This window comes from Sturnus vulgaris, chromosome 4 (genome assembly GCF_052056855.1).
Source record: "Sturnus vulgaris isolate bStuVul1 chromosome 4, bStuVul1.hap1, whole genome shotgun sequence".
NCBI lineage: Eukaryota > Metazoa > Chordata > Aves > Passeriformes > Sturnidae > Sturnus > Sturnus vulgaris.
In genome coordinates, this window is record NC_142246.1 from 23,329,966 (window position 1) to 23,347,418 (window position 17,453).

The 17,453-nt window shown below is 38.4% G+C and overlaps 1 protein-coding gene across 1 annotated transcript in view; it reads left to right on the forward strand.

Annotated features, from left to right (window-relative positions):
• The window catches only part of LIMCH1 (LIM and calponin homology domains 1), a 173,113-nt gene that overhangs the window by 102,579 nt on the left and 53,081 nt on the right, over window positions 1-17,453 (forward strand). The window contains exons 5-9 of the mRNA XM_088163311.1: window positions 1,686-1,716; window positions 4,641-4,751; window positions 9,262-9,457; window positions 13,774-14,023; window positions 14,691-14,963. Of these exons, the coding sequence (XP_088019437.1) occupies window positions 1,686-1,716; window positions 4,641-4,751; window positions 9,262-9,457; window positions 13,774-14,023; window positions 14,691-14,963 (861 nt within the window). The remainder of the gene's footprint in view (window positions 1-1,685; window positions 1,717-4,640; window positions 4,752-9,261; window positions 9,458-13,773; window positions 14,024-14,690; window positions 14,964-17,453) is intronic.

The following is a 17,453-nucleotide window of genomic DNA, read 5'->3' on the forward strand; positions in this document are numbered from 1 at the left end:
ATATAAAACCCTAATCTCCATATGAAACCAGAGACGAAGAGTCTTCCTGATAAAAACCTTCATCTTTGGGGTTGAATATGGATGGAGTACCCTGGTGGAAGCAAGTTGAGAAGCTTTGAGAGGGTGGAGCTTGAAGCAGAGCTGCTCAGTATGTCACCAAGTTAAACCTGGCATCATAAACTCTGCAGAGCTGGCCTGGCCCTCTGCTGCATATGAGGGCTTCAGAGAAAGCAGCTGTGGAAATGAGCCAAATGTTTTTCTAGCACCGTCCAAGTTCACGCTGAGTAACTGAGTTGAGGTGTACAAGCCAAGTCCATGACTGTTTTAGAGAAATATGCTGAAGCCTGTCTTCTGCTAGCTAGTTCCCAAATCACAAAGGTGATTTTTTCCCTCTTTGAAGACTTTTTGGATGATTTTTTTAAACATGGTAAAAATATTATTTGTCCTGTGGTAAAGGATGAGTATGCCATTATTGCACATGTTTAAGATAATGACATTTTAACTATTTTTTTTCCATATAGATGTTAATTGAGGCATGCATTAGATCTATTTTTTTGGATCACTCTGCTTATAAAAGTTATGAGCTAATGCTGTAAGGAATTTTTTTGTGACTTGTTGAACAAGTCTCTTTTCCACCGTTATTTTACTAAGGAAAAAAAACAGGACTGTTCTATTTTTCTTATTGTGTGGGTATTAGTGGACAAAATTTTGGCTTAAAAAGATGTTATCAAAAATACTTCGTTTACCGTTGCCTATATTTAGGCTTTTGTTGTTCTAACAAATTTGAGTACATTTATTTTTGGTTTTGTCAGATGAACTTTAATGCTGGAGTGGTCTTACTGTTATAGTAGAAGACAATTCCATTATAAATAATCAGGACACAATTTTTACTAAATCTCAAGTAGTCTTATTTAGTTTTTAGCACCTAAATGTGATACATATTTCCTTCATTTTTTAATGCTTTCTTTTCTGGATTGTGAAATGTTGTTTATGTTTGCACAAACTTTGTACCTTGTTGTTTTTAACATAAAACTGCCACTCTTCCATGAACATAAGAGAAAAAAATGAATTGAGAAGGATGATGCCAGTGTTCAGTCTGAGTGCTCAAGTATACATTTAAAAAATAAATGTTTTCCATGGCACGTTCTGTTTTAGATGGCAGGATCTTTGTTGCTTCATCCATTCACTTTGTTCTTTGTAATGTTTGTTTCCACAGAAGCACCCACAATATTTCCTTAATATTTGGTGATGCCTTTTATGCTTGTTCAGTTGCTTCCAGAATCTGTATGGGTTGCAGAGCAGAATCTGACTGTTGAATAACTCTAGAATGTATTTTAGTAGTGAGGACTTTTGTCTTTTTTAAGAAATCAGCAACTCTGTTTAAAGGAAATATTTTGGCATTGTCCTACTTTACTGTGGGACCATTATAAACACATTTTCTTTTTGTACTTCCAGAATTCTAATTTAATGATTGAAATAATGGTGACAAAATACTCCCATGTTATGAATAAATGAATGTGTGAACTACATCTTCTTAACTTTCATGTGTTTCCAGACAGCAGAAGCATTCAGCAGGCTTTTGTTAGGGAAAATGTGATCTGCTGCATACAGCCTCTTGGAAAATATGTCTACTTTCTGATTTTTTTTTTTTTTTTATCTTTATATGTGTCTGTGTGTGCAACCAGGAACATTGACTGTAGTAGGAAGCTGAAAAATGTAAGTACATCACTTGGAGTTTTTCTTTTTGCCTGGTTAATCCTGTCATTGGCCTGATCAAGAATTATGTCAGTAAAAACTGAGTACACATGAGTATTGCTGAAAAGTCTTTCTGAATAACAACCTAACTGGGTTCTGCTGGAAATTTAGGCAGAGCTCCTATGGCAAAGCAGCCTTTCAATAGAAATAAAATGGAGGACATTTGTCTCTTCTTACATACTTTTTGCTGAGTGACAAAGTGATTTCTGTGCTGTCCAGAGTGGTGTTTGTGGGAACAGTCTGATTCACCATGAAGCCACACTTTTGTAGCCCTTCACAAATATATAGGCATAGAGTACAGCTGCAGAAAGTATTTGAAATGAAGCAAAATTACCATTAAATTGGGATGCATGGCCTTTCTGTTAGGTTTGCTAGTTTTCTTGCTGTTCTTCCAAATAAATTTGTATTTCCCCAGAAAGACTATTTCCATTTGACTCCATTTTCCTGTTATTTTAAACAAAGGGGAATTTAAACTAATTGGATCCTGTACTTGTTAACTAGAAAAGCAAATGTCTAAACTATGCTGGTCTCAGTTTAAAGCCTAGCAAGCTGTCTGTCCTATTTAGCTGTAAACTGGTAAAATTTTTATTTGGCTCATACCCTTATATCCTGATAGGAAATGCCAAGATCTTCTCTAATAACTTTGAAAGCCACTAATCATAACTGCCATTACTGGAGGTAAAAAAAACCCCAAACACTAAAATCACTCCCTCCCCCAAACTGTTTCATCCTGTTTTATAGTATAGTGTCTTCCTCACCCAGTGCACAGAGTTTTAGGGGAAGGATTCAGCTTTAATATTTTAACACTCTTTGTGGGCACTGGCTAAACATCTTTGTACAGATGCATTTCTTTAAAGGTGAAGTTTCAAAAGTATCCTCCATAATGTGCTTGTAGGCAGTATATGCTTTCCAGGTGCACGATCCTGCAGCCTCAGCTGGCAGCCAGCCGGAATTGCTTGCAAATGTGAAATTTTCTGCCCTTTTTTTTCTTTTTTTTTTTTTTAATAAAGAAAGGAAGAAGAGAGAAAGTGATTAAATGCTAGCAGAAATAAATGAAAATACCAAAAATACCATAACCTTCATCAATGAACTGAATGGCAAAATGAATTGGTCCATTTCTTGGTTGCTAGAAATACTGTTATTTGCAAGTATTTTCATCTAACTTGAAAACATATACTGTAAGACTTTTTTGCATTAAATTTATCAATTGGTGTTGGTTGAAGGAAAACAATTCAGATAAATGCTGTTTCAAGACAAAAAAAATCAGTACTAGCAACACCACCTCCTTTCATTCAGCACAGTAGTATTGTTTTGGATGTAATTTTTTTAAAAAAGGGAAAAGTTTTTGAATTTTATTAAAGATGTTACTCAATTATTTCATGACATGTATACTACTTGTAAACGGAATAAAAATATAAACTGAATTTATATATAAAACACACATTTTACATTATGTCCCACAGTTGTTTTTAAACAGAAGGGGTGTATGATGCTGTATTTTTTTCTGACAGGGCCTCAGTTGCAGTGCTGCATAATTCTGGACATTCCACTTAAATTATAAAAGGGGATTCTAGAACAAGTTGATAAGAAAAGTCTAGCATGTTGCTGAGGAGCAATGTGGATGCATGTTTTAGGAAAGAAGAGTCTGAGAGATGTCTGTTCCCAGTGAAATCCCACTTTGGGACTTCTGCTAGTCTTGTTTCCTTTAGTTCACCATATAGCATGAAGCATATGGCCCTGTCCCATCAAAACATAAAATACTATATTTTAGTTTATGAATCTTTTTTGATACAGTTAATGGCAAATGTTATTATTGGTTGCATCTCTTTTCCACATCAAAGTATTTTCTGTTTGTTCTACAGTTAAATACTTTGCAATGTCATGGAATATGCCAAAATAATGAGCATTAAATGAGAAAAAGCCCTAAGTTCTAGGGTGGTGGTTTGCCATTTTTAACCAGTGCAAAACTCTGAATTGAATTGCCTTTGATGGCAGTTTCCAGTCCAAATAGTTTCCAAATAGCTGCTGCAGAGGCATCATTAAAGACATTGATCTAAGTGGAGACATACATAGGTGCAGAAAAGGCTCTTCCATGCATGATAGAAATGTCAGCATTTTCGGATGTGTTGGATTTGACCATCCTAAGCATCTTAATTTCTCATTTTCTTAAATAAGTGCAACACCAGCAGTGTCAGGTCAGGTATCTTTGCTACTTGCAAGAGCAATTTTTGATCCTTTTGATTGAAATCACTAACTTTTATGCTGTAGTTTGATAGAAAAAACAAGATGCTCACGGTTTTTGATTAATCTTGGGCTAATCTTAAACTAGCAGAAGCCTGGAAATAAATGTTCCTGTGTCATTTGGTTACTTACATTAAGGTGATTAAAAACGGGACTCCCTTTTCTGCCCTTGAAATAGACGCATATTCCAGATGCTTTTCGGCAGGCAGGCACTTTGTTTATAACCTTGGTCTTAATGGTTTTCATTAATGACTGCTAATATTAGTACTCTTTAGGTATTTTTTTATATTTATGAACAAATATATTTGTATGTTTTCTAGAAGTTTCAGATCTATTAGTCTAGTTTTTCTACTCAGATCCATATTTTCTGTTTATTTTTCCAGGCAGATATAACACTTTTATTATTTTAATTAAAAATGCTGGGAATATAATATGTTAAGTTACATATTTTGTAGGACTGTTTAAATTTTCATACTTTCCTGATGTATTTATGTTTAACCTTTGACAGATACTTCCCTTTCAGTTCTGATTTATAAATCTTGTGCTACTGTGCAGTTTAGAATAAATGAGGGATGTTGCAGGGAAGTAACTTTAGCTACAGGACTGTGTAGATGGCTTAAATTAATTCTTATTAACTTCTGCAGGTATTAGTCACCATTTATTGGCTAGGGAAAGCAGCAAACAGCTGCACGTCATATAGTGGATCAACCCTGAACCTGAAGGAGTTTGAAGGCTTCCTGGCACAAATGAGAAAGGTATCTTTTTGTTATGTTTTGGGAATGGAAATTTACTTCAAGTGATTACTACAAAGTTTCTTGCTAAATATGAGAGAAGGGGACTGGAGTGCAAATACTTTAGTAAACCTCTACCTACATCAAAAATGTTTCTGATTCTACCAAATTCTGAAAAACACTTTGGCAGCCAGCTTTATGGTGATATCAGTGATGCAGCTAGTGATGTCAGATAGGGCTTTAGAATTGTCATGTGGCTCTTTCATCTTAATTTCCATGAGTTTTGGTTTATGACACCGGGTTTCAGCTAGAAGAGCTGAGATTCAAAAGTAAAAAGTAGTGAGACTCATAAGAGCATAGTTTTTTCTTCTTTAAAACATTCAGTCTCGTGGGCAGCTTTTTTTGGTTTTGTGTTGCAACATAAAGCATCAAACCAAAGGATCTAAACAAAGCTGAAGTGGAGGAGAAGGAGATTATGTTTCACCAAGGGCATAGTTAGGATAAATCTGTTTTTGCCAAGCTCTAAATTCTGGCTGAAATCATATTTGGTCGTTTATGATGAGCTGATCTCTGTTGGAAGGGAAAAACTGTGATTGCTGCAGGGTGGTTTGGGGGCTTTTCATTGAGCATTCTAGCATGCCCTGAACCTTGACATCTGACACTTAACCTCATGGTTAATGCTAATGGTTAGCATCCATAACCAAACCTACCTTTCTTTGGGATGGAAGGGGCAAGGAGCAGGTGTGGAAGAAGGTTGGCAGCACCATGTGCTGGCACTGTGTGTGTTGGACATACTGCTCAAGAAAGGCTGTGCAGTTACATTCTGCAGTTCACAAAGAGCTTTGTGCCTGCTGTTCCCTCCCCACCTCATGTAATGGCCAAGTCATCGCAGGCAGTAGGGTTTGGGGACCATGGGAGACTCTGGTCGTAAATTCTCCTTCATCTCTGTGCTGCTGTAACTGTGCCAGCTGCAGTTCTTCATTCTGGGATCTCCAGGGCCAGCACCACTGGAGAGGAAGAAATGCTTGTCTGACTGACAGCAGTTCCTACACCCTTGTGTGACCAGAGAACCTGGACTAGATGGACAAAGTTCCTGTTTGTGAGCCCAGTTCCTCTGAAGAAGCAGGTGAAAATGGAGAGGAAAAGAGAACATCCTGCTTCTCTGGAGAAGTTTATTTTAGTCTTCATTTTAATGACCTGTGCTTATCACTTGGGACTTTGGCACTCATGAGTGGTATGACTGAGCCTAAGAAATAAAAAGATGAAGTTAGTAGTTGAGTTGTTTGCAAATAGAAGATTTGGGATAGGAACAGTTCACACTCCAAAGGGTCTGAAAGGTGAAACAAACCCAAAAAAAGGAGCTAGCATGGAAAAATTGGCAAAGTGCAGGTTGTCACAATGTTAGTGCTGCATGGTATCATGATTTTTTTTTAATGTTTAATCTCACACCACGAGGCTCCTCTTTTTCCAGGTGATGTTTACCCATTAAACTAATCATCAGGGCATTTTGGAGGTCCTATCTTCAACCCTTTTGTGGGATGAAATAGGGTAGAGGCAAAAGGAAGCATTCTCCAGGGAGCTGGTGGTCGTGAAAGGCAGAGTGCTGCAAATTAAGGACAAAAGCAAGAGGCTGGTACTTGATTTGTTGCAAATGTTGGAGCTGGGAGAAGAGTAGAGGTCTTATAAAAGCTGAAAGCCATATATGCCTTTAATGCATAAACAGAACATTTTGCAGTCCTGAAAAAAATTATTTAGGGTGATGCTGCTGTGATGGCTGCTGTCAACTTCTTTTATCCTGTCCCTACTCTTGTACCCCTGAAGTATTTCCCACTGGCAATTGTGGGTTTGTATGTTACTGCATTTGAAGAGGATTTGGTTGTAAAATAGAACATGTTAATCATGCTGTGCAACACTCTGATGTTCTTTATAGCTGAGCTCGGGTGATGAAAAGACACTTTATCACATTCTCTACTGGCGTTTTTTTCCACAGAATTTAATAACTAAATCGACCATAAATTCAGTGTGGTTTAGTTTTTCTGTTGTAAATCCTCTCTACCCTCCTTTTTTTAATAAGCAAATCAAAAGACAGCTCTAATGTAAGTTGTCTCAGACTCATCTTTTTCTACTTCTCATGCTGAAGGGAATATTAATTTCTAATTTTATTCATTCTACTCTGATTTTAATTTCTTTAACTATTTGAGTGCTCATTCTTCTTTACTTTTAAACTAGAAATTCTCAATGACAAAATATCCATGGCTTTTTGATTATATTCAGTGGTTGGAACTTCCTGGACAAATGCATCTTGTATTTGGCAATCACACTTTAACTGCTGCTCGGTGACATACTGTGTTTTTAATTAGATAATATGAAAGACTAACGTGCTGTTGTGTGTCATGTCGTGGTGTTATCAGTCCCACAGATATGCACATTCCCACTGATAGCATTTGGGAGATGACGTTTGTTCAAGGCAGGACAAATACCCATCTGTGTGATGGCATTGTGTTGTGAGAGAGTCTTTGCCAAGGGGAAAGCTGTAAAGAACATGTTTACAGAAGTCTAGAGTCCTGTCCTGTTGCCTGCCTCCTAATTCCTAGTGAGCAGCATGCAAAATTAACACAAACAGGCCATTGAAAGAAGGTTCTGCAGAACTCATTAGTTCACAATTGGACTGCTTTCAAACTCTGGGAGATAGTGAATGTGGGATGGGGCTTTTTGCCCAGTTGAAGTCCCTGTGGCTGCTGAGCAGTTCTGTGCCATTCAAATACAGTAATTTAGGAAAATGGAAGTATGCCTAAAGATTGAGAATAGCTGATTGGTATGAAGGGATGAGCGGATTTAAGGAATTTGGATTTTTTAAAAGATTTTTGGATCATGTCACAAACGGGATTTTGATAGGATTTGTAGATTTGTTCTTGGCTGTGTCTAATTCATGCAGATTTCAGGGAGACAGATTTTTGTTGTCTATTGTTTCTATCTGTATTTTAGTTCACTAAGCAGAACTGGGAAATGAAATTGCATAGGATTCCTTACAATTTTTTTAGATTAATTTTATCTGTTTTTAGAATAAATTTTCACTTCTCTTTACTATGAGGTTACTTAATAGCATTACCACAGTTTAGCTTGGCCTTAGGTGACCTTTGCTGCTGCCCTTAATGTGGTATTTTGGCAGATTAGTAGTGAGTGGCACTAATTAGGCCTTCTTCCTGAAAAGTTTGCAGGGCATTTGGTCTGATGTCTCAGTCCCACTTCAAGCCTCCCTCTTGTTTGGCAGGAGAGTGTTGGTGTATTGCTGTGGGGCTCTCACTCTCCATCACTTTTCCAGCAAATCTGCTTTTTTGTGGAGGCGGCCTGCCATAGCATACTGTGATATTCCTGATTGATCTTCTCATTGGCAATACTAGTGACGGGTAAAACCTTAGCAGTCGGGGACAGTGGGAGCTCTGCTCAATATAGCCATTGTGCTTCAGCTAGTGGTAAGCAGGGGGTGCTTCTTAATTAGGAATTAATATTCAAATGCTTCTGGGGGAAAAAAAAAAAATCACATTCCTGCCTCTTTGGGTCACAAAATGTCAGTCTGATAATGGCACCCACATCTCTGACTTTACTTACTGTTGGGGAAGAAAAAAACAGATTTATCTCTGAACAAACTTAGTTATTTTTGTTTTTTCTCAGTCTGTGCAATTGTAATTAATGTTAAGACACTCTCTAAAACAAGGGATTTATTATAATGCAAGGGTGAGGATGGCTTCTATTGACCTTTCCCTCTGCTGGAGTTTCAGTGTTTTAGTATGTGCTGCTTGCACTGGAAAGAATTTATAATCACAGGGCTGTCAAAGACAACCATTGTTCTCCCTGCTCTGAACATGCGGGTCAGCTACAAGTGCTTTCATATCCCCCAGAGCCAGGAGCTGGCAAAGAGTAAAGAGCACAACTGAATTCTTCTGAGGCATCGGGAAAAGCATTTTGCATATTTTTCATTGCTGATTGCTTGAGAAAGACATCCCTCTTTCATAACAGGAATTTCTCTTCAAGGTAGACGGAGGCTGGGGCACACTGCTTTATTATTTTGCCGAGCTGAAGCAGCAACAACAAATGCTGTCTGCTGAGGTCCTGGCCAGATAGAATAGATGGGCAAGGAGAGGGGGGGATCTTTTGGAAAGCAGCTAACTTAAACCTGATGCAGGCACGATGTTAAAATTGTAGTGCCTTTGGCTGCGCTATGGACTGTGGACGACAAGTCAAGTTTCAGGTTACTTTCACTTTTGATGAGTTTATTAACTGGTCTATTGGAATTTTTTCTCAGTTCATTGTATTAATCTAATGAGAGTAGTTTCTTCTTAAACAGCATAAAACTTGCTTATTGCAAGCTTGCACTTTGTTTTGATGGGAAGAAGGGGAAAAAAACAAAGATACTCTGTTTTAGGGAGGAGATTTTTAGTATTTGGGAAGATGCTTTGTTTTCTGATGTGTAATGCATCTCATGAGTATGTCAGTGCCTTCTTTATGAAGACGTTCCTGCTGTATCTCCATGTAGGAAACAGAGGATATTGAGAGCCCCAAGCGCAGCATTCGTGACAGTGGCTACATAGACTGCTGGGACTCTGAGCGCAGTGATTCCCTCTCCCCGCCTCGCCACGGCAGAGATGATTCCTTTGACAGTCTGGACTCCTTTGGCTCCCGCTCACAGCAGACACCATCTCCAGATGTAGTGCTCAGAGGGAGTAGTGATGGTAAGTACCAGCCACAGCGTGGCACATGCAGAACATTGTGACATAGAAGTAACATTTCTGGAATAAATGTGCCATTCAGAAGCTGCACTCAGCCTCTGAATCGGGCAAAGCCGATGGGAGAACTTCTCTGTGAATGCTGATCTGTGCTCCCTAAGGTGTAGGAGGTGACTTTGCCAACAGCTTACCTGAAGTTTGTCTCAAGATAGGGTAGAATTAAGAAATGACTTACATCATTGCAGTGTAATTTTATGATGGGAAGAGTGCTTTTCTGGGTTTTGGTGTAAGAGGATGTTATGCAGACTAACTTACAAACTAGGCTGAAGCAAGAAATAAAATTACAGGAGTAGGGTGTAGTGAATTGTAGTGAATAAAATGTTTGCTTAAGTAAATGCAAGGCAAATAAATGGCATAAAAATATCTTGAGAATGTCAGATACTTGACAGAGTTTTGAAGTGTGATGTACAGCAGTTTATCAAATGTCATATATGTTTTTATGGCATTTAGAAAACTGAGTAAATTAATACCTCCCAGCATCAGAGCTTTTTACACATTTGTGAGAGTACAGGCAGCTCTAGGCATACAGAAGGGCTGCTGCTTCTCTGGCTTTCTTTTCTGATTCCAAGAAGTTTCAGAGGCTTATAAACGCAGCATGCTGGATGAAGAAGGATTTGCTAGGAATAGGAGTGGACCATGCAGGTTACCTGTCATGAACAGGATTCTAGTTTAGGACAAAAGCTTGCACGACTGAGGCTCTTTCTGTGCAGTTACATTCTTGATAAACAGATGAGTAAGTCAAACTTCATCATCAGATGAAGTTATGTTGCACACATGAATCACTTCTCCTTAGTAATGTTGTTTATTTAATTTAAAAAGGAAAGGCAGGAAAACTTTTTGGTAGGAACCAGATGTTCATACTGCTTTTGGCAGTGTGAAAGAAACTGGTACTAATCATAACCGGACACATGAGAGATTTCCTGAGGTGAAGGGGGACTCCTTAGAACTGGAAAGCTGGCAGGGAAAGCTGGTATCACAGTAGAATTATGAAAGAGCTCTGGGAAAATCAGAGCTAAGATCTGCTCTGCTGCTCTGAGTGGGCTGTGGTGTTTGGGCTGTTACTGGTTGACCATCCAGAACCAGCTATTGGGGCTGATTCCCTGAAACAGCCTCATAACCTCTCTGACATTGGGCAGAGCCCAGGCTCCACATTATAAAATGTTTTTCTGGCTTCTCAAATGAGACAAGCGTGATGTGGCAAATAGGAGCACTTCACATGTCCTAATTGAAAAGTGTTGCTCTATCCTGGATGCTCAAGGGATGCCCAGTGTCTCTGCTTACTTGGAGCTGGTAGGCAGCCCATTACATATGTCCTGTAGATGCTTCCTGTCAACTTCTGCTGTATTATCAATGTTAGAAAGGTTTCGTGGTTGTTTGTTAAGACATACTATCTTGTCACATTCCTGAGTCTGTAACAAACACAAAATAAGATGAAAGCACACGAAGCTTGTTCTTTGTAAAAAAAATTAATCTTTAAGCAGGGTGTGTGCAGATGCTGTGTGCACGTGTATGACTTGTCCAGCCAACACTTTCTAATGTGTCCTATTTTCCCTGCTTACTGCTGCCATAACTTCACAGCTGTCTCCTCCAACAGTTGCAGGTGAGGTGTAACTTGGCTGACCTCTTTTATGTTGAACCTCTTCCTGTGGTCCCAGCAGGCCAGTGTTTTTCTCAGCTGTGAGTAGTTTTTGATAGAAACAGTATATTGGACTCGTTGATCTTAGAGGTCTTTTCCAACCTAAACAATTCTATGATTCTATATGCAATGTTGGATGGAGGAAAACATTTTGTTTTCTATACTTCTTTCTCCATTCAAATAGGAGCTTTATAAATCAAATAATATTATTGTGACTCCTTCCACTCCTAGAAGAAAAAAAAAGCCCAAATGGCTGTTATTTAAGTGATCCTAAGGTGATTGGTTTAGGTAGAAGCAGTAAGTAATACTACCTTCACAAATGCCATCTGTGATTAGTCTCACTGTTGAGGAACTGCTCTGGTGTCCTGTGTAGAGCCTGTCCCTTAGCAAAAAACAAACAAAACCAGTAGTAGAGTAGAATGGTTGTTTAAAACACAGTAGAATTGCGGACTGAACTGCTTTTAGAGTTGCCAATGAATAAAATCCTCTGCTTGGCCAGCAGCTGTGCATGGATCCTTTTAAGAAGGATCTTTGCATGTCTATAGTGTATTACTGCTTGTTACTAGTTGCTGTAGTAGGAAACTGCTGCTGCTTCTACTTGGAAATTCAGAAAAACAAACTTAAGGTTATAAATGTAGAGCACAGCTGCATCTTCCATTTGGTACTTTGGCTTCAAGTACTTTTTTTTGCAAATTTGAGCTGAAAATAATTTCATGAGTAAGATATGAATAATTAAAGAAGCTGTTTTTCTTTGAAGTACTCAGCTTGGGGATGCTGGTAGGCACATCAGTAACAAGGGAGAGAAATGTGTTCTACTTCTTCTACTACTGTGGTTATCTATTTCAGCATTTCTGTTTGACAGTTCAAGATTGGTATTCATGTGTTACAAAAATAGACACCAGAGCAAAGTCAAAAGCAATCAGAATAGCAAATAAGAGTAAGGGATCTTTTTCTTATCTTTTACTTACTCTGTGCCCTTCTCTGTCTAATGATACTCCAGCCCTTCAAACCTCAGCTATCCTCAGACACCCATGATTTTGTGATGGTATCTCCACTTTTTGTTTAGACATAGATTCAGGGTACTGATTGTTGTGCTAGTTGTCATAAGTTCTTTACAAAAATTGTTCAAGCAAAAAATTACTGACAAAAAAATGTGTTGTGATTTTTATCTAACATTCATTTCCATTGTGTCATGTCTTTTCCTACTGTTCCTTTTCATTCTTCGTCTCTCTCCAAGCAAATCATGAATAACTCAATCTACTGCAAAAGCTCTTTGCAAGTAACATTCCTGGCATATTTAGACCTCCTTTTCTTCCCCCACTTTGAATTATACACAAGCTACTTGTGATTTTTATGACTTCATTGTTTTCAGTTGTTCACAGTACATAGCACAGTGAATTAGCTATTAATTTACTAGTGTTTTGAATTAACAAGAGGACACAACCTGAGTGACTTCCCTTCACCCTAAGAAGGGGAACAGCTAATTGCATATGCAAGTCCTGCAAAGGGGCCAAGGACCAGAAACATCCAGTTCTCCAAAGCTTGGAGAACATAAAAATGCTGATGGGACAAATGGCTGAACACACTCCATTTTACTCTTCAAACCAGGGCCCATTATAAGGTTACACTGCTGGGAGAAAACTGCTTGCATAACTTCTTTGTGTGTTATTTTAAAAGGCTCATGATGGTGCAGGGAATCTAGTGAATGTCTATGAAGTGGCTTCCAAAATGGGTATGAGAGCAGTTCCACATTGCAAATGCTCTTTAGGGTGTTTCTCCTGCAATTTGGGAGTTTCAAGTCAGAAACTTGCCTAAGTTTAAGTGTTTTAAATGGATTGTAAATATCAAGAAGCTTAGTTCATTTGAACAAAATCAAGTGGTCACCCAGCTCTGGTAACCTCGTATCTTATTCTCTCCAACTCTCGATTTTTCTCTGCTACTTTATTTCTTCACTGTAGTGATCTAACATCTAAATCCTGAGACCACTTCCCTCTCTCTTTGCACCTTTCCATCTGGGGATCAAGTCTCTGTCTATTTTGCAGTGTGCTAGACTGACTGACTAGGCAACCAGTGAGATTGGAAAGAGACCATCAAGCCTTCTGGTTCAATGCTGCTGCTGCTTCTCTGATCTTGACCAAAGCTGATACTATCTGTGTTCAAATTGCTGCGTTAATGTGTGTGTAGAAACATCCACATATTCTATATTCCATTCTGTAGCTATACAACATGGCACCTTTGCTTGTACTTGAGCTAGGCACATATTAGTCTAGGTTCAAGACTTTGAATCAGACATGGCTTTATGTACAACTAGGAGTCATCTGGGCTTTAGGTAAACTTCTGACCTATGCGATTGAGAAGTCTGGCGCTTAGTTTTAACCTAAGGCTTTTTGATGTGGCCTGTAGCTGAAGATAAATTTTTCAGGGAATGATGGAAAAAATCCATCAGCTGTCTGTGTAGATGTTATGGCTGCTAACTTGAGTGAGTGATTTTAAAATACAAATGCAGGTAAAAGTGACTAAATGTATTTTTTTTGGTGGTGTCTTCTCTGGTTCGTATTTTAAAAATTACCCAAACAACTGGATGAATGTGAAAATAAAAAGGATTTTTTTTCTCCTTCCTCACTAGGGAGAGGAAGTGACTCAGAAACTGACCTGCCACACAGAAAGATGCCAGATGTGAAAAAAGATGATATGTTGGCAAGGCGGACCTCACACGGTGAACCTAAATCAGCTGTGCCTTTTAACCAGTACCTCCCAAATAAGAGTAATCAGACTTTCTATGTACCTGCTCCACTTCGGAAAAAGAAAGCTGAACGAGAGGAGTATCGAAAGAGCTGGAGCACAGCGACTTCACCGCTAGGAGACAGACCTTTCAGGTAAGCCTGGCCTGTCCACCTTCCCCTTTCCTCAGTGACAATGCTTTAACACTTTCCCAATTTTCATTCTTTTCACAAGGTGTATGATACTGTAAAAAATCTCTTGCTGGTGTGGTACTGATAAGTAGTTTTTAGCAATTGGTGAAGCTAGTAGAAAAGCAACAAGTGGGAAGTCGTTGTTGTGATGTCATTATTTACTATACAATGCAATGTATAGCTTGTGTTTGACAAGATCTTGGTTAGTGTAAGTAACGTGGATGTTGACTCAAACCCAAGGCTGGAAAAAACTGTTCTGGACAATCTGTTTCAGTTCTCAAGATAATTATTGACAAATGATACTTAAAAGTAATGTTTTATATATTTAATAAAAATAAAAAATATTTTATTTTGTTTTGTTTTGTAAAATAAATATATTTGTATGTTGTATTTAATACACCAGTATGGTTTATATAGCTCTGACTCTGGATATGACTCTGCATGCTGGTTTTGTCAACTAATACTTCACTTTTGATTTGGACTAAGAAGCAACTTCCTTTAAAGAGCATAATTATCTTCCCTGATTATTCATCAGAATTCATCGTTTGGCATCTTGATTTCAGCAAGATGTGCTTATTAGTGTGTATGTTTAGGCACAGCCTGCATTAAACTACCTTGTATAATTCAATAGCAAACTCCACCCTGAAACCATAGAAGAAGAACTGAATGAAACATCAGGACTGTGTGAAAAGGAGAAAGTGGATTCCATGGCTCCTGAGGGAAGCTCCCTTAAAAATCAATTAGGTGTGAATCAAAGTGAAGAAAACTCCATAGACCAGTCTTCTTCATGTAGTGCAAAAGAAACATCAGCACCCAAGGGGAAAGATGTGGAAGAGATTAAAAAGTTAAGAAGACTTGAACAAGCTGGTATTAAGGTCATGTCAGCAGCCCAGCGCTATGGCAGGTTGGCCCAACGGTGTGGGAAATCGTGCATGCTTCACAGTTTTAGGATTGGCTGAAGTTTGGGCTTCCTTGATCCGCTCTGATTTCACATCTCCTAACAAAAATCCAGTCTGCTAAGCACTCACAATCACTAGTGAAGGTCTTGGTCTGAAAAAGCTTGTGATGTGGATTGCAAAGTTGTATGATGCTAACTGCATTTGTGTTGAGAAATTGTATTGTCTTACAGCATAATGTAAACAGGCTCCAGGAAAACTACTACAAAGACTACTTCTCACCTTCCACCTAATGCTCTCTTGAATTTAATAAAAATATTTAGAAATCTACATTAAAAATGCCTAGTCTGGGTAAAAGTTTCAGAAACTTAAATTACTTTCTGCTGGTGGGATGGCTTAGTTTACTTAATCACACTTTTTAGGTGGTTGATATTTTTAGCTGTTAATAAATGATCCCTTTATTTTTAATGTCAGGAACTATAAAAGCACAGTGCTTGTTAACACATGTACCATTTAAAGTATGGAGGCATAGTTCAGCAGACATAATTTGACTGACTTTAGAATGGAATATATGTAGTTATTCACTTATTACCTGTGTTTCTTATCTTTGGATGTTGTTCAATTTGGATATTTCTTATTCTTTAACTTGAGAGCTGAATGATGACTAGGTTCACAGCCCATGCTTTTCAATCATCTACTCATGGGGATGACCTGCAAAGTAGAATTTTAGCTAACATGTCAGAAGATTAGGTACTTATAAATGATCAAAATGGTTTGGCTAAAAGGTAAGTGTCCATATGTCCTCCTGTCCAAAACATTTTGTTGTGGGTTGTGGGGTGAAATCCTATCAGTGATTAGTTTAGCAGATGCTGATCTACAGTCCAGGGCTTTGAAATGTAGTAGGGAGAAATGCAGCTAGTATGTGGTACAGTTTATTCGTAGGTGCAATGAAGCTGGTGTGCAGGCACATACACATGTGCCAAATGCAGATGAAATAGTCACAGAATATATGCTGTCACATGTCATCTTCCACTTCACTGTTTTTGAGCTGTACTGAACCAGTGTTTATGTCTGGTTGTGGGGTATTACTTTTGACAAAGCCCAGTACTAATGATGAGGAGCTATCTGGCATAAATTAGTTCTTCAAATTCACTTAGTGTGCTAGTCAATTGGGAATTCATAAACCAGAAGGGTATTAGTATAATCTGATTCTACTGTCCAAGTAGAGTCCAAGGCTGTAGTATTAATGGTAGTAATGTAGTAATATGTAGTAAAATGTAGTCATTGTTTGCGTTTAGTATTGAAGTGCATAACAAATAACTCTATTTGCAATTGGAAGATGCTCACCATGTTGAGAGACCCTTTTCCAGCTCTGTGCTTGATCTACTGTTTTGATGTCCACAAAGGAAGGATGTGTGAACAAATGTGTGGTTCTTTCCTTGGGCAATCTGTTGTCCTTACAGACCTTACGGAGAAGGGAGGAGAAATAACAAGTAATTTTTCTTCCTTGCTCTCAGTGGAAGCGACTTGTGGAATTTGGCAGCTGGAAGAAGGAGGAGATGATAGTTTTCTGTTCCAACTAAGGGTCAAAGAGCAGAGCTTTGTAACCCAAGTGTCACTGTAGTGAAGTAGGAGCCTGCTTCTGGGGGTCGTAGGAACACACAGCAGAAAACACAGGGGACAGAAATCTGTAAGGAAAATCTTTTGTATCTGAAAGTGGAAGAATACTGGGTGAAGAGAAGGGAAGAATTTAGTAGTGACACTTTAGGATACAGGGGAGCATTTAATCATATTTCTGAAAGCCTTACTCTTCTTCTGTGAACATCTCCATTTTATATCTCCTCTTGGCATCAAGTTCAGTTTTCCATGCACTAATGGCACTCAGCAATTCTCAGTCCCTCTTGTTTCTGTATTCTGATATTTTTTTCTTTCACCCCTCTTATTCCCTCATCTTTCTCTGATACCAGCTTATCTTTTTTTTTTCCACCTGAGGTTGTCAGTTTTATTTTAGTTCCTTAGAATTGTTTACAGGCTGTTTCCACTCAACTTATTAACCTCTGGAGGACACCTACTGTGACTTTTGAGTTCTACAGGGCATCTAATTGTTCCTAAAGCTTACACTCAGTAGGGGACTCTTCTGAGTCCTGAACAGGAAGGATTTGAACTTGTATGCAAATGTATTTTTTTGCTTGGAGCCTAAGTGCTTGTCTCCATTGCTGTAGCATGTTCTAGGAAAGAGCTGCTTTAGTTAGCTGAATTAGATGCTATACAAATGCATGCCAAAAAGTAAATCCCCTTTCAAAAAGAGTGAATTGTCTCTATTGCATGTTTTATTGATATGTGATACTCCTTGCTTGCTTATTGCCTGCACATCTATCTCTTAATTACTGTATTGTATATGAAAGGTAAGGATCACATTCATGGAGACACCCTAAAAAGAGAATACTTAAGTGTGTTTAAAGAGATGATGGAGAGGGGAATTTGAGAGAGAAATGTGA